We start from the raw sequence: 22,707 nt of genomic DNA, 5'->3' as shown, positions 1-22,707 counted from the left end.
CAGAACAAACAGCGCTAATGATCTAAGGGATGTGTGTGTGTGTTTGTTCACACGCGTGCATGTGTGCTCATACTACAGACAGACAGAGCCTGCTGACATAGTAAAACAAGGAACATGTGCTGGCACTAACAGCAGGGTAAACATTTACATGATCATTGTGATCTCTCTCTCTCTCTCTCTCTACTGTACCTCTCTCTCTCTCTCCCTCTACTGTACCTCTCTCTCTCTCCCTCTACTGTACCTCTCTCTCTCTTCCTCTACCTCTCTCTCTCTCTCTCTCTCTCCCTCTTACTGTACCTCTCTCTCTCTCTCTCTCTCTCTCTCTCTCTCTCTCTCTCTCTCTCTCTCTCTCTCTCTCTCTCTCTCTCTCTCTCTCTCTCTCTCTCTCTCTCTCTCTCTCTCTCTCTCTCTCTCTCTCTCTCTCTCTCTCTCTCTCTCTCTCTCTCTCTCTCTCTCTCTCCTGTACCTCTCTCTCTCTCGTACCTCTCTCTCTCTCCCTCTACTGTACCTCTCTCTCTCTCTCCTGTACCTCTCTCTCTCTCTCTCTCTCCTGTACCTCTCTCTCTCTCTCCTGTACCTCTCTCTCTCGTACCTCTCTCTCTCTTCCTCTACCTCTCTCTCTCCCTCTACTGTACCTCTCTCTCTCTCTCTCTCCCTCTACTGTACCTCTCTCTCTCTCTCTCTCTCTCTCTCTCTCTCTCTCTCTCTCTCTCTCTCTCTCTCTCTCTCTCTCTCTCTCTCTCTCTCTCTCTCTCTCTACTGTACCTCTCTCTCTCTCTCTCTCGTACCTCTCTCTCTCTTCCTCTACCTCTCTCTCTCTCTCTCTCTCTCTCTCCCTCTACTGTACCTCTCTCTCTCTCTCTCTCGTACCTCTCTCTCTCTTCCTCTACTGTAACTCTCTCTCTCTCTCTTCCTCTACTGTACCTCTCTCTCTCTCTCTCCCCCCCCCCCCTCTCTCTCTCTCTCTCTCTCTCTCTCTCTCTCTCTCTCTCTCTCTTCCTCTACTGTATCTCTCTCTCTCTCTCTCTCTCTCCCATGAAGAGCCATGTTAATTTAGCCCTGCCTACCACGGTCAAGACAGTGACAAAACGCTGTGTATTAATAAGTAAACAAATAACTGGCTGGGAATTCAACATCGGCCAATCAACTGAGAGGACTTAAACTCCCTTCTGTCATATCAACATGTCTCTGGGGTCGTCTGTCGTATTTCAGCAAGTCATGACACCCAACATCTCAGATTGTTCTGAAATCGTTTCTCTTTTTTAGAAACAGATAAGATGAGCATTCCGGAAGCATTCTTTTCTTGAAATATAATTTGATCTCTGAGAAATTAAGCGAATTGATTGCACCCAAATTGGCCATTCTAATTTATAGGATTCATATAATATTCAATAATTATAGTACCTGTTATGGGATTTTTATGAATAATGACTAAATGATGTATACGTTTAAAGTAGAACTATAACTAACAGAATTCTACCCTGTCTTTATATAATGATAAATAATGTTTGTTCATTAGGAAGGGGTTATGTAGCATAGACCTAGGAAGAAAGGAATGTATGTGTGTGTCGAAAGAGAACGAAGAGAGGCATTAACCTATGTTTGAACTGACCCGGCTGTAACTGGGGAGATAAGATAGGACAGGGAGAGCCCCTCCAGAGCTCTCGTATCTGGGGGAGACTGGAACTGTCAGCTGAGGGGTAATAAACTGTGGTGAGACTTCATGAGAAAATCCCAAGGTTGGTGTGTATGTATGTGTAGGTTAAGAGAATATTAGAAAAGGAACGTCTTTGTATATGCATGGCAGAGCTCTCTAAATAAACATTCATGACTTTGTAGCTGGGCCTCCGTCTGATTCATTCCAACTAGTTTCCTACAAATTCTGGGTTTCAGGCTGAGTAATCAATTCATGACAGTACCAGTACCTAACCTCGTGACAGTACCTAACATCCAATTTGGACCAGTTATGTTTGTATTCACGGATAGATGGATGTACTGTATGCATGTATGTATATGATACTTTATTTTGCAACTCTGACACTCGTCGGATGTGGCAGGGCTGGCAAACTATTACAGACTACAAAGGGAAGCACAGCCGCAAGCTGTCCAGTCACAAGAGCCTACCAGATGAGCTAAATTACTTTTATGCTCGGCTTCGAGGCAAATAACACTGAAGCATGCATGAGAGCATCAGCTGTTCCGGACGACTGTGTGATCTCACTCTCCATAGCCGATGCGAATAAGACCTTTAAACAGGTCAACATTCACAAGGCCGCAGTGGCTGATGGATTACCAGGACAGCTTCTACCCCCAAGCCATAAGACTCCTGAACGTCTAATCAAAGAGCTACCCAGACCAATCTTTTATGCAGCTGCTACTCTCTGTTTATTATCTATGCATGGTCACTTTTACTCTACCTTCATGTACATATTACCTCAATTACCGGTACCCCCTGTATATAGCCTCGCTATTGTTATTTTACTGCTGCTGTTTAATTATTTGCCTCTTTTATTTATTTTATACTTATCTATTTTTTACTTCACACTTTTTTTTCTTAAAACTTCTTAAAGCATGGTTGGTTAAGGGCTTGTAAGTAAGCATTTCAGTGTAAGGTGATCTGTTGTATTCGGGGCATGTGACAAATAACATTTGATTTGATTTGAGTGTCTTTTAAGTCCAAATGGGCAGGGCATCCTGAAGGTGCAGGACACTATAATAATAAAATAACTCAAAATCATATCGCACAGAAACACTCAACCCACATTCAGTCAATACTAACAGAGCTCCAATGATAACAGAAACAGGGCTAAGAGAGCAGATGGATGGAGATACAGATCCTCCATAATGATAGTGAAATTACAGCCATCTAGACAGCACAGTGGAGGAGCCTCTTTACAGCTGATAAATTAGTGAGTGTAGCTAGAGGGATCAATAACTTTGGAGCGTTGTCTCCATATCTAATCAATACAGCTGTCAATCTGTGTCCATTCCACCGCTGTTTCTTTTTTTTTTTTACATTAAATCATTTCTGGGGGAAATGACATCTACAGATTTTGTCTGGTCCTGGTGGCGAGGCAGAGGGTAGACACAAACACACGCGTGACACACACAACCACGAAGACAGGCACGACACACACGCTCACATGAACACACACACACAGCTTACTATTTGAAGCACACACAGTTTGCTTAATATTTCGGGCACACCCACACAGGTACTGTACGTACAGTGGAAGTCAGAAGTTTACATACACCTTAGCCAAATACATTTAAACTCAGTTTTTCACAATAACTGACATTTATTCCTAGTAAAAATTCCCTGTCTTAGGTCATTTAGGATCACCACTTTATTTTAAGGATGTGAAATGTCAGAATAATAGTAGAGAGAATGATTTATTTCAGCTTGTATTTCTTTCATCACATTCCCAGTGGGTCAGAAGTTTGCATACACTCAATTAGTATTTGGTAGCATTGCCTTTAAATTGCTTAACTTGGGTCAAACGTTTCGGGTAGCCGAATAAGTTGGGTGAATTTTGGCCCATTCCTCCTGACAGAGCTGGTGTAACTGAGTCAGGTTTGTAGGCCTCCTTGCTCGCACATGCTTTTTCAGTTCTGCCCACACATTTTCTATAGGATTGAGGTTAGGGCTTTGTGATGACTACTCCAATACCTTGACTTTGTTGTCCTGTCCATTTTGCCACAACCTTAGAAGTATGTTTGGGTCATTGTCCATTTGGAAGACCCATTTGCGACCAAGCTTTAACTTCCTGACTGATGTCTTGAGATGTTGCTTCAATACATCAACATAATTTTCCTCCCTAATGATGCCATCTATTTTGTGAAGTGCACCAGTCCCTCCTACAGCGAAGCACCCCCACAACATGATGCTGCCACCTCCGTGCTTCACGGTTGGGATGGTGTTCTACGGCTTGCAAGCATCCCCCTTTTTCCTCCAAACATAACAATGGTCATTAAGCCCAAACAGTTCTATTTTTGTTTCATCAGACCAGAGGTCTTTTCTCAAAAAAGTATGATCTTTGTCCCCATGTGTAGTTGCAAACCGTAGTCTGGCTTTTTTTATGGTGGTTTTGGAGCAGTGGCTTCTTCCTTCCTGAGCGGCCTTTCAGGTTAAGTCGATATAGGACTCGTTTTACTGTGGATATAGATACTTTTGTACCTGTTTCCTCCAGCATCTTCACAAGGTCCTTTGCTGTTGTTCTGGGATTGATTTGCACTTTTCACACCAAAGTACGTTCTTCTCTAGGAGAATGAACGCGTCTCCTTCCTGAGCGGTATGACGGCTGCGTGGTCCCTTGGTGTTTATACTTGCATACTATTGTTTGTACAGATGAACGTGGTACATTCAGGCATTCGGAAATTGCTCCCAAGTATGAACCAGACTTGTAGAGATCTACAATTTATTTTCTGAGGTCTTGGCTGATTTCTTTTGATTTTCCCATGATGTCAAGCAAAGAGGCACTGAGTTTGAAGGTAGGCCTTGAAAAACATCCACAGGTACACCTCTAATTGACTCAAATGTTGTCTATCAGAAGCTTCTAAAGCCATGACATCATTTTCTGGAATTTTCCAAGCTGTTTAAAGGCACAGTTAACTTAGTGTATATAAACCTCTGACCCACTGCAATTGTGATATAGTGAATTATAAGTGAAATAATCTGTCTTTAAACAGTTGTTGGAAAAATGACTTGTGTCATGCACTTAACCTACTTCCCCAAAATATATTTAGTTAATTAACAAGACATTTGTGGAGTGGTTGAAAAATGAGTTTAAATGACTCCAACCTAAGTGTATGTAAACTTCCGACTTCAACTGTACCTTGGTGGCGTCAATGTGGTCCTGCAGGGAGTCGATGAAGAGGTCCCCTACAGGCTCCCATGCATCCCGGACGCCCTCAGCTTGCTCCAGGGCCATCGCCAGCTCCTCCATGGCTGCTTGCGTCTGCAGCAGTCGCTCCAGGGTCCGCTCCATGTGCCTGAGTCACACACACAACTATTTAACTACAACAGTTATTTTCTACAACATACTTTTCAGTTTTAACCACTAACCCGTTAACTTCAACCCAACAAATCACCCTAATAACTGAGCATTAACCCCAAGTCCCTAACCTAATCTTATTTCAGTCATAGCTTTTTCCTTAAACTGCCAGATGGTGCACAATGCTGACAAAATATAGACCCAACGAAATTTGAGCATAGGCAGGGTAAAAACATATCTAGCCAATCAGAATTATGAGTAGGTTGTAGCCCAATGGAGTGGGCCTGTGTCGTATATCTGACCTGTGTCGGTCCACGCAGCGGGCAGTCAGCTTCTCCCACAGGTCACTGGTTACATTGGCCTGCTTCCAAACCGAGCGACTCACGTTCAGGATCCGTTTCCTCGGAGACACTTCTGGAGGGGGATGAGATGGTGAAGAAGGGCACGGGGTGAGGGAACGGGCGGCCAGGCAGAGATAGTATTAGACTCAATGTGTGCAAACATCAGTAGAAAGAAACAAGGCAGAAGGAGTGAGAAATAAGGGTGAGAGCCAGGGAGTTGTTGGAGGGTCAGAGAGGGAGTGTTGGGAGTGTTGGAGGGTCAGATAGGGAGTCTTGAAGAGTCTGAGAGGGAGTGTTGGAGGGTCTGAGAGGGAGTGTTGGAGGGTCTGAGAGGGATTATTGGGGGGTCTGAGAGGGAGTGTTGGGAGGTCTGAGAGGGATTATTGGGGGGTCTGAGAGGGAGTGTTGGGAGTGTTGGAGGGTCTGAGAGGGAGTGTTGGAGGGTCTGAGAGGGAGTGTTGGGCGTGTTGGAGGGTCTGAGAGGGAGTGTTGGGAGTGTTGGAGGGTCTGAGAGGGAGTGTTGGGAGTGTTGGAGGGTCAGATAGGGAGTGTTGGAGGGTCAGATAGGGAGTGTTGGAGGGTCTGAGAGGGAGTGTTGGGCGTGTTGGAGGGTCTGAGAGGGAGTGTTGGGAGTGTTGGAGGGTCTGAGAGGGAGTGTTGGGAGTGTTGGAGGGTCAGATAGGGAGTGTTGGAGGGTCAGATAGGGAGTGTTGGAGGGTCTGAGAGGGAGTGTTGGGAGTGTTGGAGGGTCAGATAGGCAGTGTTGGAGGGTCTGAGAGGGAATGTTGGGAGTGTTGGAGGGTCAGATAGGGAGTGTTAGAGGGTCTGAGAGGGAGTGTTGGGAGTGTTGGAGGGTCAGATAGGGAGTGTTGGAGGGTCTGAGAGGGAGTGTTAGAGGGTCTGAGAGGGAGTGTTGGAGGGTCTGAGAGGGAGTGTTGGAGGGTCAGATAGGCAGTGTTGGAGGGTCAGATAGGGAGTGTTGGAGGATCAGAGCGGGAGTGTTGGAGGGTCAGAGAGGGACTGATGGAGGGTCAGAGAGGGAGTGTTAGTGCTGATGCCTGCCAACACCAGCATTGGGGAAAAAAGGAGGAGGGGGAAACCGTGAGAAACATTTTGTTGGGGGCAGAGAGAGAGTTCACCACCCGCCTTTTCCCCATGCCTGCCACAAGCAGTGGAGAGCAAAAGGATGCTTGCTGGGTGGGGGAGGGAGGGAGGGAGGAGGGAGGGAGGGGGCAGAAAGCCTAGAATGCTGCATTATTGATTTGACCAGATGGTGTGAGCTGGATTAATTGGTCTCGACCCAACTGCTCTCCCCAAACATACATCCTCTGATCCACTCTGATACAGCAGGACAGGTAGCTGCTAATCAGACCTAATGTGGATACACACCTGCTGGAGACCAACTTAATGAACTCCCTATTTCTCTCTGCTCTCACTACTCACATCTGATTTAGGTGTGTGGTGGGGTGGGGTGCGTGTGGTGGGGTGGGTGTGCGTGGTCAAGTGGGGTGTGTAGTGGGATGGGGTGAGTGTGGGTGTGTGTGTGGGGGGGGGGGGGGCAGACCTTTTCCGTCGGGCAGCGTCTCCTCGGGCTCCTGGAAGGGGTGCTGTGTCAGGAACGCCTGGGCAGACTCCAGCACCGAGTAGATGAAGGGCCCCCGGGACTTGACATCCTCCATGAAGACCTGGAGACAGACAGGACAGACAGGGGCCCACAGAAAGATGAAAGCATAGTACAACCACAACATGAATGGGCTCATTATAATACATAAATGACGCATACACACATGTATACACTAATTTGAATACATAGACAAGAACAATCTTTACAGACATGCACATGTTGGCACACACACGCATAAAGACAGCAAGAAGCCACTGGCAGGACCCCGTAGGACTGCCTGTCTGTCTGTACTACTGTTTCAGGGCTGTGAGAGCCTATGGAAGAATAGAAGGCCAGGAGTACACAGAGTATTGGTCAGCTGGCCTCCTCACAAAGATCACCCAATTAGCTAGAGAGGCTGGCTCCTCCTGCCTCTTTACCTGCAACTCTGCTCATGTAAATCATGGAGACCTTAAACTGCCTGAGTACACGCACATTATCCAGATTTCTACTTCACGTTTAGAAACCAACACAATGGAATGAATGACTCCACGACGGCCCCTGAAATGGCACCCTATTCCCTACATAGTGCTCTACTTTTGACCATGAGGCCCATAGGGCTCTGAGAAACCTCTGGGTCCCACCGCCAGCGTCAACCAGCCTCTCCCTAATCTCCATTCACTACTCATCTACACTAGGTAAAAAGTTGAATCTTCATTCATTAATACAGTAGGAGAGTGACATATATTTCCTCCCTCCATGTCATTTATTTAGGAAAAGTCAGAGGCGCGATCCTCTTAGTATATGAAGAGATTACCATTTTTTTTATGTGAAATCTGCTAGACTACAAGCTTACTTTCCCCCGTGGTGAGCAGCGACTGTCTTTCAGTGCCTATTAAACCCCACAACCGCAGCCAGTCATTCCCTGATAACACCAGCCTCCCTCCTCTCTGACGGAAGTAATTACGAAACCCCGCTGAACTGACAAATACAACCGACGCTAAGCAAACGTGCAAAAAATCTGATCTGTGCAGGAGCTGTAGTTCTTGATAAGATTTCCTGCTGAGTTTACTAAGGAAAGTAGGACTTTAACTCGCTTTTCTCATTTTTCTCAGGGAACGGTTGCTACCCTAGGAGGAATGGGGGGGGGGGGGGGGGGGGGGTTGCTTCCCTCCCTCAGGCCTCCGCTGCGTTAAAACTTTAATTCCAGTTAAATTTCACACTGAGAGGTTCCATCATTAGCTGAAGGAACATTCAAAATAAAGACTTCAGCTCCGATTAGGCTGCATTATGCATGCTGGAAGAGACGGAGAAGTCTGAGGAAATGGTTTCATTACCCCCTCCAAACATGTTGACAGTCCCCCATTTATGTTTGGGGCCCTCAGAGACCCCATTACACTGAGCTTTCTCACAACACAGAAGACATATCCAGCTTTCATCATCTCTCTGTTCTGTAGATGATTTGATTCTGCACTACACACACACACACACTTTTTTGAACGCTACACACACATATACTTAGAGCGACCACACACACACGCATAAACACACACACACACACACACACACACACACACACAAACTGAAAGGGACACATCCCTACATACCAAAACACAGCAGAATAAATCTACTTAAGATCAATAATTCTCATTTCTTAAAACCCTTTAATTCTCCACAGAAAACTCAATGCAATTTCACTCTCCGCTTTGTCGGAAAGGTTTTAGAGCAACGGTGCGCTTGGGGAGTGGGAACATCTTAGATAGATTATAAAGGAATACTGCATTTAAAATGGGGACATAGAGAAAATAAAAGTGGTGGTGGAAGGAAACAGGGGGGGAAAGAGGGGGGGTGGAGAGAAGAGGAGGGGGAAGGAAACAGGGGACGAAAGAGGGGGGTAAAGAGAAGAGGAGGGGGAAGGAAACAGGGGAGGAAAGAGGGGTGGTGAGAAGAGGAGGGGGAAGGAAACAGGGGAGGAAAGAGGGGGGTGGAGAGGAAAGGAGGGGGAAGGAAACAGGGGAGGAAAGAGGGGGGTAAAGAGAAGAGGAGGGGGAAGGAAACAGGTGAGGAAAGAGGGGGGTGGAGAGGAGAGGAGGGGGAAGGAAGCAGGTGAGGAAAGAGGGGGGTGGAGAGGAGAGGAGGGAGAAGGAAACAGGGGAGGAAAGAGGGGGGTGGAGAGGAGAGGAGGGGGAAGGAAACAGGGGAGGAAAGAGGGGGGTGAGAGAAGAGGAGGGGGAAGGAAACAGGGTAGGAAAGAGGGGGGTAAAGAGAAGAGGAGGGGGAAGGAAACAGGGTAGGAAAGAGGGGGGTGGAGAGAAGAGGAGGGGGAAGGAAACAGGGGAGGAAAGAAGGGGGTGGAGAGGAGGGGGAAGGAAACAGGGTAGGAAAGAGGGGGGTGGAGAAAAGAGGAGGGGGAAGGAAACGGGGGGGAAGAGGGGGGTGGAGAAAAGAGGAGGGGGAAGGAAACAGGAAAGGAAAGAGGGGGGTGGAGAGAAGAGGAGGGGGAAGGAAACTCATACTCATATTGAGTAACAGAATCAGCAGGATGGCAAACAGAACATTAGAGAGGGAGACAGAGATCGAGATAGAGCAACAGTGTGCTTGAGAGAGAGAGATAGAGAGAAAGAGATGGTGTGTAACTGGATGGTTTGTGTACTGTTAATTGGGAAGCGGATTTCACAGTGCCAGTCGGTCGGGGTGGAGGGGTAGGAGAGGGGGAGGACCACTATCACTGTCAATACGACTCTCCCCCCTCAGAGACTCACTGCAAAAACTGACAGCACAGAAAATTGGAACAAAGGTGGAAAGAGCATTCTGCTGTAGTACATGACCAATTATGGTGTGTATCTGTCTCTCTCTGTGTGTGTGTGTGTGTGTGTGTGTGTGTGTGTGTGTGTGTGTGTGTGTGTGTGTGTGTGTGTGTGTGTGTGTGTATCTGTCTCTGTGTGTGTGTGTGTTTGTGTGTGTGTGTGTGTGTGTGTGTGTGTGTGTGTGTGTCTGTGTGTGTGTGTGTGTGTGTGTGTGTGTCTCTGTGTGTGTGTGTGTGTGTGTGTGTCTGTCTCTGTGTGTGTGTGTGTGTGTGTGTGTGTGTATCTGTCTCTGTGTGTGTGTGTGTGTGTGTGTGTGTGTGTGTGTGTGTGTATCTGTCGCTCTGTGTGTGTGTGTGTGTGTGTGTGTGTGTGTGTGTGTATCTGTCTCTGTGTGTGTGTGTGTGTGTGTGTGTGTGTGTATCTGCCTGCCTGTTTGTGTTCGGGGGAGATCTCACACCGAATGGAGGTGTTTTTCCTGGGAAATGGATAAACAACCCAGGAACCATTGCTAGGAAGGATTTTCTCAATGTTCTGCCACAGAATGAGGAGGAGTACAGAACAAGCCCCTGAATGTGAGAGACTATTTCTCCCCATCTTATATTCTGCACCCTTCATCTGCTTGGCTCCACTACTCTCAGCTTTCAGCCAGTTTTATTCCCCTCTCACATAGTAGCAAGGGCTTTTTAACATGTCAGTCAATTAAAAGGGTTTCAGCTGAGGCACTCTTCTTACTTAACGGCAGTTCAGGGTATCTTTACAGCTTCACCACTGGGTGGCTTTAACACACACCACAGACATCTTGTTGCCTCAGATCTCTCCTGAAGATAACAGCCAGAGTCTTAAATGCTGAAATAGAGTCGTTATTTTGATACATGGCCAAATTAAGAGAGCCTCAAATGAAAGGGGTTGCTAAATGAAAGTAGGTAAATCGCTGAGAAGGGATTGAGGGATGGAGGGAGGGGCGGAGGGGTGGAGGGATGGAGGGATGGAGGGAGGGACGGAGGGATGGAGGGATGGAGGGATGGAGGGAGGGACGGAGGGGTGGAGGGATGAGGTATGTACTCCTATCTAACTACTTACCCTCTGTCCTTAATGTTAATGGCTAACCAGACTAATAGGTTAAACTAAGGGTAGTGTCACAGCACTGAAACATAGTCTAGTGGTCCTATTCATTTCAAACAGGTAACTAAGGAGTTTCTAGGGAGAAACTGAAGGGTTAGGGTTAAGTGCCTTTGCATTCAACTGGATGGTAATTCTAACACACATTCTTGCAGCTCGGCATGAACGATGGGTTCCACTCAAGGAATTTCTAACTATAGCACACTCTGATTACTGTGTATCTGCCGATAGCCCACTCATTCAGTCCTACAGAACTGAATGAGTTAGTGCCACATGGTCCTTAGTGTCACAAAATAAACTGGGAATAAAATAATGTTGGTTCGCCTTACAACAGAGTTCTCCAACCCTCTTCTTGGAAACCTACACAAGTGTTGAGGAACAAAGTTGGAGAGCTCTGCCTTACAAGAACATCCTGATTATATACAGTGCCTTGCGAAAGTATTCGGCCCCCTTGAACTTTGCAACCTTTTGCCACATTTCAGGCTTCAAACATAAAGATATAAAACTGTATTTTTTTGTGAAGAATCAACAACAAGTGGGACACAATCATGAAGTGGAACGACATTTATTGGATATTTCAAACTTTAACAAATCAAAAACGGAAAAATTGGGCGTGCAAAATTATTCAGCCCCTTTACTTTCAGTGCAGCAAACTCTCTCCAGAAGTTCAGTGAGGATCTCTGAATGATCCAATGTTGACCTAAATGACTAATGATGATAAATACAATCCACCTGTGTGTAATCAAGTCTCCGTATCAATGCACCTGCACTGTGATAGTCTCAGAGGTCCGTTAAAAGCGCAGAGAGCATCATGAAGAACAAGGAACACACCAGGCAGGTCCGAGATACTGTTGTGAAGAAGTTTAAAGCCGGATTTGGATACAAAAAGATTTCCCAAGCTTTAAACATCCCAAGGAGCACTGTGCAAGCGATAATATTGAAATGGAAGGAGTATCAGACCACTGCAAATCTACCAAGACCTGGCCGTCCCTCTAAACTTTCAGCTCATACAAGGAGAAGACTGATCAGAGATGCAGCCAAGAGGCCCATGATCACTCTGGATGAAATGCAGAGATCTACAGCTGAGGTGGGAGACTCTGTCCATAGGACAACAATCAGTCGTATATTGCACAAATCTGGCCTTTATGGAAGAGTGGCAAGAAAGCAATTTCTTAAAGATATCCATAAAAAGTGTTGGTTAAAGTTTGCCACAAGCCACCTGGGAGACACACCAAACATGTGGAAGAAGGTGCTCTGGTCAGATGAAACCAAAATTGAACTTTTTGGCAACAATGCAAAACGTTATGTTTTGCGTAAAAGCAACACAGCTGAACACACCATCCCCACTGTCAAACATGGTGGTGGCAGCATCATGGTTTGGGCCTGCTTTTCTTCAGCAGGGACAGGGAAGATGGTTAAAATTGATGGCAAGATGGATGGAGCCAAATACAGGACCATTCTGGAAGAAAACCTGATGGAGTCTGCAAAAGACCTGAGACTGGGACGGAGATTTGTCTTCCAACAAGACAATGATCCAAAACATAAAGCAAAATCTACAATGGAATGGTTCAAAAATAAACATATCCAGGTGTTAGAATGGCCAAGTCAAAGTCCAGACCTGAATCCAATCGAGAATCTGTGGAAAGAACTGAAAACTGCTGTTCACAAATGCTCTCCATCCAACCTCACTGAGCTCGAGCTGTTTTGCAAGGAGGAATGGGAAAAAATTTCAGTCTCTCGATGTGCAAAACTGATAGAGACATACCCCAAGCGACTTACAGCTGTAATCGCAGCAAAAGGTGGCGCTACAAAGTATTAACTTAAGGGGGCTGAATAATTTGCACGCCCAATTTTTCAGTTTTTGATTTGTTAAAAAAGTTTGAAATATCCAATAAATGTCGTTCCACTTCATGATTGTGTCCCACTTGTTGTTGATTCTTCACAAAAAAATACAGTTTTATATATTTATGTTTGAAGCCTGAAATGTGGCAAAAGGTCGCAAAGTTCAAGGGGGCCGAATACTTTCGCAAGGCACTGTACTAGTTTGGCGTGTTTGTGTGATGTCGTTGTTTAAAGGGGCCCAACACAGTACCTGGTGGAACTCCCTTTGGTGTTGGACGGCCCCCACATCGCCCCCTATGGGCAGCTGTTCCGACAGCTCCTCGTCCTTGGCCGTCAGCCAGTCTATGATCTCCTGCAGGGAGAGCTGCAGCTTCCCACTGTTGTCGGAGAACGCCTCTAGCCGCACCCTGCAGACAGGCAGACAGACAAACAGACAGAGCGAAACGACAGTCAGCCAATGGTTGCTCATGATACCCAACACATCTACCAATTGCGTGACATTGGTAAACTGCCATCACACAATCCCCCCTATGAAAAGAGCTGCAACAAATGCAACTTTAAATTCAATACAAAAAACGAAATGTATGAGATGGTGAAGGAACATATGAGGGGGGAGGGGCAGAGACAGAGCGAGAGGGAGGGGTGACAGAAAAGGGGAGAGAGGGGAGCAAGGAGAGAGAGAAATAGAGGGACAGAGAGAGAGAGAGAGAGAGAGAGAGAGAGAGAGAGAGAGAGAGAGAGAGGAGAGAAGCAGCAGTGCCCACCTTAGCCAGGACCCTAAAGGACATCGCCCCCAACCACAGCCCCAACACCATACACAAGAGCAACAGATCAACAGACACCCTGCCCAGACCAGCGAGACATTCTCCCAGACCCCCCCCCCCCTCCTCCCACCCATGCCTTGAGGACCTATATCCAGACCACCAGCCACATCCACACACGCACCCCAACCAATCAATACCCCCCAAACCAACCATGACCACACCACATATAGGCCCCCTCAGTTCAGACCTGTGAAGAATGCAAAAACCCAAGAAAGACATTTTAGAAACCTTTCCAACCAAAAACATAAGAGACCCAGAAAACCGGAGCCTACGCCTTCACTATGGTGAATCACTAAAACAAAACAGAAAAACACTATGGAAAAAGAAGGAACAGCACGTCAGAAATCAGCTCAATGTAATTGAAGAATCCATAGAATCGAACCACTTCTGGGAAAATTGGAAAACACTAAACAAACAACAACACAAAATGTTATCTATCCAAAAGGGAGATGTATGGATAAACCACTTCTCCAACCTTTTTGGACCTATAACAAAGAACAAAACAGCAAAAACATATACAGTACCAGTCAAGAGTTTGAACACACCTACTCATTCAAGGGTTTTTCTTTATTTCTTACAAACGTTCTACATTGTAGAATAATATTGAAGACATAACAACTATGAAATAATACATGGAATCATGAAGTACCCACAATAAATGGCAACCTCTTAAAATATATTTGAGATTCTTCAAAGGAGCCACCCTTTGCCTTGATGACAGCGTTGCACAATCTTGGCATTCTCTCAACCAGCTTCATGAGGTAGTCACCTGGAATATATTTCAATGACAGGCCCTGAGAGTAAATCTCAGTAAGACAATAATAATGGTGTTCCAAAAAAGGTCCAGTTGCCAGGACAAATACAGATTACATCTAGACACCATTGCCCTAGATTACACAAAAAACTATAGATACCTCGGCCTAAACATCAGCGCCACAAGTAACTTCCACAAAGCTGTGAACAATCTGAGAGACAAGGCAAGAAGGGACTTCTATGCCATCAAAAGGAACATAAAATTTCAAATAAAATTCGACCAACCAATTAGAATCTGGCTAAAAATATAGAACCCATTGCCCTTCGTGGTTGTGAGAAAATTCACAAAATGGGAGAAACATTAAATTGAGACTCTGCATGCAGAATTCTGCTAAAATATCCTCGTTGCACAACGTAAAACACCAAATAATTAATGCAGAGCAGAATTAGGCAGATACCCGCTAATTATCAAAATTCTCATATCTATTGGGTGAAACTCCACAGTGTGCAATAACAGCAGCAGGATTTATGAACTTGTAATGGGAATTTTAATGTTTGTGCTTTTTTTATTGCTAATTTCTTTGTTATATTTATGTGCTGTTCTAATAACCAATTTATTCATGCAAGTGACTGATTTAACAAACCCTCCGTAGCTGCTATTTAGCAGTACGCCCAGACCTTGTTTTCAGAACAAAAGATATCTCAGTTTCAAGGTCTCAGCTTAGAGAGAAGAAGTGAGGTATTGGTCTGTCACATGAATGAAACAAAATGGTAAAGATTAATTAATTATGCTAAATCATGCAAATATAACTTCTCATTTTATAGCCGTAAATAAGACAACTGCTGGGCCTGCCCTTCTGTACTTCAACTATTTTCACATCGTTACAACACTGTATATAGACATACATTTACATTTGAAATGTCTTTAGTCTTTTGTGAGTGTAATTTTTACTGTACATTTTTTATTGTTTATTTCACTTTTGTTTATCATTTATTTCACTTGCTTTGGCAAAGTAAGAATAAAGTTTCATATGCCAATAAAGCCATGTGAGATTAAATTGAATTGAGAGAGAGAGAGAATGTGTCCCACCTGCTACAGCTTTGACTGCCTCAAAGCTGCTGATACGTTTTGGGGCGGCAGGTAGCCAAGTGGTTAGAGCGTTGGGCCAGTAACCAAAAGGTTGCTAAATTGAATCCCCGAGCTGACAATGTAAAAATCTGTCGTTCTACCCCTGAACAAGGCAGTTAACCCACTGTTCCTAGACCATCATTGTAAATAAGAATTTGTTCTCAACTGACTTGCCTTGCTTTTTAAATTGTTATATTTATTTAACTAGGCAAGTCAGTTAAGAACAAATTCTCAATTACAATTATTTCTTATTTAGTTGAAAATTTAAAATATATGTGAGCGAGCACTATGGAGCTAGTCATGGTGATGTAGTAGTGAACACTATGGAGCTAGTCATGGTGATGTTGTAGTGAACACTATGGAGCTAGTCATGGTGATGTAGTAGTGAACACTATGGAGCTAGTCACGGTGATGTAGTAGTGAACACTATGGAGCTAGTCACGGTGATGTGGTAGTGAACACTATGGAGCTAGTCATGGTGATGTGGTAGTGAACACTATGGAGCTAGTCACGGTGATGTAGTAGTGAACACTATGGAGCTAGTCACGGTGATGTGGTAGTGAACACTATGGAGCTAGTCATGGTGATGTGGTAGTGAACACTATGGAGCTAGTCACGGTGATGTAGTAGTGAACACTATGGAGCTAGTCACGGTGATGTGGTAGTGAACACTATGGAGCTAGTCATGGTGATGTTGTAGTGAACACTATGGAGCTAGTCATGGTGATGTGGTAGTGAACACTATGGAGCTAGTCATGGTGATGTGGTAGTGAACACTATGGAGCTAGTCACGGTGATGTAGTAGTGAACACTATGGAGCTAGTCATGGTGATGTGGTAGTGAACACTATGGAGCTAGTCATGGTGATGTGGTAGTGGTAGTGAACACTATGGAGCTAGTCATGGTGATGTGGTAGTGAACACTATGGAGCTAGTCATGGTGATGTGGTAGTGAACACTATGGAGCTAGTCATGGTGATGTGGTAGTGAACACTATGGAGCTAGTCACGGTGATGTAGTAGTGAACACTATGGAGCTAGTCATGGTGATGTGGTAGTGAACACTATGGAGCTAGTCATGGTGATGTGGTAGTGGTAGTGAACACTATGGAGCTAGTCATGGTGATGTGGTAGTGAACACTATGGAGCTAGTCATGGTGATGTGGTAGTGAACACTATGGAGCTAGTCATGGTGATGTGGTAGTGAACACTATGGAGCTAGTCATGGTGATGTGGTAGTGGTGGTGAACACTATGGAGCTAGTCATGGTGATGTGGTAGTGAACACTATGGAGCTAGTCATGGTGATGTTGTAGTGAACACTATGGAGCTAGTCATGGTGATGTGGTAGTGAACACTATGGAGCTAGTCATGGTGATGTGGTGGTGAACACTATGGAGCTAGTCATGGTGATGTAGTAGTGAGCAGTACCAAGAGAGCTACTCTTACTGTTACTGGCAATATGTTGACCAGGTCAACAGGTGTGCAAAACACACAGACACAAATAAAAGGAGATCTATAGACAGCAGTCTAACATTGGATTAGTTGTTTCCTGCAGAGACAAAGGCACTTGTCAAAGAACACAACCTGGCTTGTCATTTCATGTGACATCTCCTAGACACGGATTAGTTGACAAAGAAGAGAGTTGAAGTGTCTCTTAAAAGCCCTCAAGGAAGTAAGTTTGTTCTTTTGTGGGATAACAAATGCCTGTACGGGTGCGTGTGTGCGTGTGCGTGTGTGTGTGTGTGCGTGTGCGTGTGCGTGTGTGTGTGTGTAAAAGAAAAATAGATACTAGAGAGGATCTGTATCAGTTTGTGTACGCCTCTACACTCTTAGAAAAAAGGGTTAAATTGAGGATGTACAGTATATGGTTCTTCGGTCAAAATGTAAGAACCTTTTTCAGAAAAAAAAAGTTCAATGCTCTACAATTCTATCACTCAAAAACAACTGCAATTTTTATCCATTATAACAACTCAATACAGTTGGAAAGAGTGCCTAGAAATAAGCAAATGTTTTAGGGTTAGCAAAGTCGCTTTTTTAATTCAAACATATGAAGCCATAATCATATGATAAACTATAAGCTAGATACAGTGGGGCAAAAAAGTATTTAGTCGGCCACCAATTGTGCAAGTTCTCCCACTTAAAAAGATGAGAGGCCAATTTTCATCATAGGTACACTTCAACTATGAGAGACATAAGGAGAATAAAAAAAATCCAGAAAAATCACATTGTAGGATTTTTTATAAATTTATTTGCAAATTATAGTTGAAAATAAGTATTTGGTCACCTACAAACAAGCAAGATTTCTGGCTCTCACAGACCTGCAACTTCTTATTTAAGAGGCTCCTCTGTCCTCCACTCGTTACCTGTATTAATGGCACCTGTTTGAACTTGTTATCGGTATAAAAGACACTCCAAACTCCACTATGGCCAAGACCAAAGAGCTGTCAAAGGACACCAGAAACTAAATTGTAGACCTGCACCAGGCTGGGAAGACTGAATCTGCAATAGGTAAGCAGCTTGGTTTGAAGAAATCAACTGTGGGAGCAATTATTAGGAAATGGAAGACATACAAGACCACTGATAATCTACCTCGATCTGGGGCTCCACGCAAGATCTCACCCCGTGGGGTCAAAATGATCACAAGGTGAGCAAAATGATCACACGGTGAGCAAAAATCCCAGAACCACACAGGGGGACCTAGTGAATGACCTGCAGAGAGCTGGGACCAAAGTAACAAAGCCTACCATCAGCAAGGGCAGTGAAGATGAAACATGGCTGGGTCTTTCAGCATGACAATGATCACAAACACACGAATGACTGGCTTCGTAAGAAGCATTTCAAGGTCCTGGAGTGGCCTAGCCAGTCTCCAGATCTCAACCCCATAGAAAGTCTTTGGAGGGAGTTGAAAGTCCGTGTTGCCCAGCAACAGCGCCAAAACATCACTGCTCTAGAGGAGATCTGCATGGAGGAATGGGCCAAAATACCAGCAACAGTGTGTGAAAACCTTGTGAAGACTAACAGAAAACAATGGACATCTGTCATTGCCATCAAAGGGTATATAACAAAGTATTGAGATAAACTTTTGTTATTGACCAAATACTTATTTTCCACCATAATTTGCAAATAAATTCATTACAAATCCTACAATGTGATTTTCTGGATTTTTTTTCTCATTTTGTCTGTCATAGTTGAAGTGTACCTATGATGAAAATTACAGGCCTCTCTCATCTTTTTAAGTGGGAGAACTTGCACAATTGGTGGCTGACTAAATACTTTTTTGCCCCACTGTAAATAAGGCTCTTTTAGAGTTCGAACTTTATAGGCCACCGTTTGTTTGGTAGCTAGCTGAGGAGAAAGCCACCTCTAATTAGCCACTTTACAAGCTGGCTAACTCATCTTACAAATAAACTTCCATTTTAATTATTGAATATGCCAAATAGAACTACATACCCAGCCTGACATTGTTAATTAGCTCATTGTTGCTTTTATTTCAGTATTACAGTGTGGATTCAGAGGCAGATTCCTCTTTTGGCTGCTGATGACGACAACTGTAAGTTGGTCCTCAGCATGATAATAATGATATGTTTGCATATTATTTTGTCTTCATTTTTGCAGATATACAATAGACTCATGTTTTGGCTCCTCATGTTCTTCTCAGGAACCAGCCAGGCGATACCGTATACTGTAGCTGTACCATGAATAAGGCAGAAACCCTCTGAAGGTTGCTACCAAAACTGAGGTGGGCCATTATTCAAATAAAGAGCCTCCCTGACCAACAGTGCATATTTCCAAACTATATTTGCATTACTGTACCTAAACTGTTAGTGTTTGAGTTTGACTGTAAGGACAATTCAATCTAAAAACTATGCTGGTATTTTTTTGTGCATAATTTCATGGCATTATTATTATCTTCTTAGCTAGTACTATTGAACTAGTAGTAGCCTAGCCATAAATCATACATGGTACTATACAGAGTTCTATATGGAACCAATTTGGTCCAGTGAAGAAGATCGCCTAGGGTTCTGATCAAAGAACCCCACAAAAGGGTTCTACTGAATACTGAACACAAATATCAGCGCAACATGCAAAGTGTTGGTCCCATGTTTCATGAGCTGAAATAAAAGATTCAAGAAATGTTCCATACGCTTCTTTCTCTCAAATTGTGTGCACAAATTTGTTTACATCCCTGTTAGTGAGCATTTCTCCAATGCCAAGATAATACAGCCACCTGACAGGTGTGGCATATCAAGAAGCTGATTAAACAGCATGATCGTTACACAGGTGCACCTTGTGCTGGGGAAAATGAAGGACATTCTAAAATGTGCAGTTTTGTCAGACAACACAACGCCAGATGTTTCAAGTTTTGAGGGCGTGTGCAATTGGCATGCTGACTGCAGGAATGTCCACCAGAGCTGTTGCCAGAGAACTGAATGTTAATTTCTAAACCATAACCAACGTGGTTTTGGAGAATTTGGCAGTACGTCCAACTGGCCTCACAACTGCAGACCACGTGTAACCACACCAGCCCAGGACCTCCATATCCGACTTCTTCACCTGCGGGATCGTCTGAGACCAGCCACCCGGACAGCTGATGAAACTGAGGCGTATTTCAAATAAAAACAAATCCAATTTTATTAGTCACATGAGCCGAATACAACAGGTGTTCACCTTACAGTGAAATGTTTACTTACGAGTCCCTAACTAACTTCGCAGTTTCAAAACATACAGATAAGAATAAGAGATAAAAGTAACAAGTAATTAAAGAGCAGCAGTAAAACACATATATAGTGAGACTATATACAGGGGGATACTGATACAGAGTCAATGTGTGGGGGAACCGGTTAGTGGGGAAAAACTCCTTCTAATTGGCTGGGCGTGGGTCCCCAATGGGTTCCCTTCCAGGCCCAGTCATGTGAAATCCATAGATTAGGGCCTAATTTATTTATTTCAATTTACTGATTTCCTTATATGAACTACGGTATGTATGTATGTATGTATGTATGTATGTATGTATGTATGTGTGTGTATGTGTGTGTGTGTGTGATGAGTGGTGAACAGCTTCACAGCTCTCTCAACCTCTGCCCAGAGAGCTGTCTCTATACTGTCACACTGAGAAACACACGCTGAGTGGGTCTTTACACAAACAAATGCGCACACACACACACACACACACACACACACACACACACACACACACACACACACACACACACACACACACACACACACACTGAGTATCTCCTCACACACACACATGCTGAGTATCTCTTCACACACACACACTTATACTCACCACACAGTTTGAGTACCTGCAGACACACAGCACTCAGCATGGATGGGAAGCCGGGCTGATTGGGATCAAAGAGAGCCGGTCGTCTAATACCTTTAGTAAGGTTGTCCATCATCAGGAAGCACCCAGGGAAGCTTTACTGGGTGGCTTCAAACACCCACAAATCAAGCCTCAGGGCACGGCCTCTCCTCTCACAGACAACCATCACATCACCAACTTCCATTTCACAGTGAAGGTGAAACAAATTGAGTGCTGTGCTGCTGTATTAGAATCATTGCTACACACCGGGAGCTGCCTGCTTCAGCTCCAGACCAGACCAAGACTGGATTGGACTAGGCTAGAATGGGCTAGATTGGGCTAGGCTGGACTTCACTAGGCTGAGCTAAACTGGGCTGGGCTAGGTTGGACTTGATTAGGCTGGACTTGACTAGACTGGGCTAAGCTGGGCTCGGTTAGGCTGGGCTAGGCTGGGCTGGACTAGGCTGGACTCGACTAGGCTGGGCTAAGCTGGGCTAGGTTAGGCTGGGCTGGACTAGGCTGGACTTGACTAGGGTAGGATGGACTAGGCTGGACTTGACTAGGCTGAGCTAAACTGGGCTGGATTAGGCTGGGCTGGGCTGGACTCGACTGGGCTAGACTGGGCTAGGCTGGGCTCGACTGGGCTAGACTGGGTTAGGCTGGACTGGGCTAGGCTGGACTGGGCTAGGCTGGGCTGGGTTTGGCTGGACTGGAGGTATTTCCTGGAGTCCTGGAGGTATTTCATCCTCGGTGAGCACACCAGGATTAATTGAAAGGCTTTTTATGAGGACTTTCTGCTGCATTGAGATGCCAGATGCCAAGGAGGGAGAGAGGGGGAGAGCAGTGAACCCCTCCTGAAGCTGTCAGTCCCCGATACACTCGTGGGTGTGGCCACAGTGACAGCAGTCAGGGGCTGTCACAGTCATACATTGCACAAGAGTGTGTGTGTGTGATCATTTGACAGGATTGAAGGGAATCAATAAAAATGGCTGAATGGGATGTGTAGCTACTTGGCCATGAGGTAGACAGACAGGCTTGTGTAGCTACTTGACCATGAGGTAGACAGACAGGTGCATGTAGCTACTTGGCCATGAGGTAGACAGATAGGCTTGTGTAGCTACTTGACCATGAGGTAGACAGGCTTGTGTAGCTACTTGACCATGAGGTAGACAGACAGGCTTGTGTAGCTACTTGACCATGAGGTAGACAGACAGGCTTGTGTAGCTACTTGACCATGAGGTAGACAGGCTTGTGTAGCTACTTGGCCATGAGGTAGACAGATAGGCTTGTGTAGCTACTTGACCATGAGGTAGACAGGCTTGTGTAGCTACTTGACCATGAAGTAGATAGATAGGCGCGTGTAGCTACTTGGCCATGAGGTAGACAGACAGGCGCGTGTAGCAACTTAGCCATGAGGTAGACAGACAGGCTTGTGTAGTTACTTGCCATGAGGTAGCTTGACAGGCTTGTTTCCTCCACACTAGATAATAAAACCCAGGCCAACTCATCAGGAGCAAAAACAACAAATGATCACAAAAAGAGAGCAAAGAAAGGGGCTTGCTTATGCAACATGGGCTACAGAGGCAGACACTAAATGTAACATTTCTTCATTATCACCTCCAAAGGAGATAAAGCGGCATATAGAATTCTAACTCCTTAATCAGGTTGGGGGATTATCCTGAAGAGGTTGCTTCCTGGTTCAGTGATTCATTAATGCACAAGATATGAGTGGAGCGGTTTTTGTTTAGGAAGGAGGGCGAGAGGGAGGGAGAGTGAGGGAGGTAGAGAAAGAAAGAGCGTGCCTGCGGGGTGTCTCAGAAGCATTTTCTTTGAGGCTTGAGTCTTCCTACTACACTCCCACCCTCCTTACCATTGCAGATATGTCATGCTGTAAGTGTGATGGCACTTGGAGGCTATTAACTAAACTAACTTAAAAAAAGAGACAGAGTTGGAATTACTATTTTTTAAATATATTTATTTTTAACCT

At 44.8% G+C, this 22,707-nt stretch overlaps 1 protein-coding gene across 2 annotated transcripts in view; it reads right to left on the bottom strand.

Moving 5' to 3' along the window:
* LOC110504439 (dystrophin-related protein 2) overlaps positions 1–22,707 on the bottom strand; it is a 225,489-nt gene that overhangs the window by 43,157 nt on the left and 159,625 nt on the right. For both annotated transcript variants that reach the window (XM_036969700.1, XM_036969699.1), the window contains 4 exons: positions 12,957–13,113; positions 6,900–7,020; positions 5,297–5,408; positions 4,836–4,992 (listed from right to left, as the gene is read on the bottom strand). In XM_036969700.1, the coding sequence (XP_036825595.1) occupies positions 4,836–4,992; positions 5,297–5,408; positions 6,900–7,020; positions 12,957–13,113 (547 nt within the window). The remainder of the gene's footprint in view (positions 1–4,835; positions 4,993–5,296; positions 5,409–6,899; positions 7,021–12,956; positions 13,114–22,707) is intronic.

The sequence above is a fragment of the Oncorhynchus mykiss genome, chromosome 31 (genome assembly GCF_013265735.2).
Source record: "Oncorhynchus mykiss isolate Arlee chromosome 31, USDA_OmykA_1.1, whole genome shotgun sequence".
Classification (NCBI taxonomy): domain Eukaryota; kingdom Metazoa; phylum Chordata; class Actinopteri; order Salmoniformes; family Salmonidae; genus Oncorhynchus; species Oncorhynchus mykiss.
This window is presented reverse-complemented; position numbering and strand designations above follow the sequence as displayed.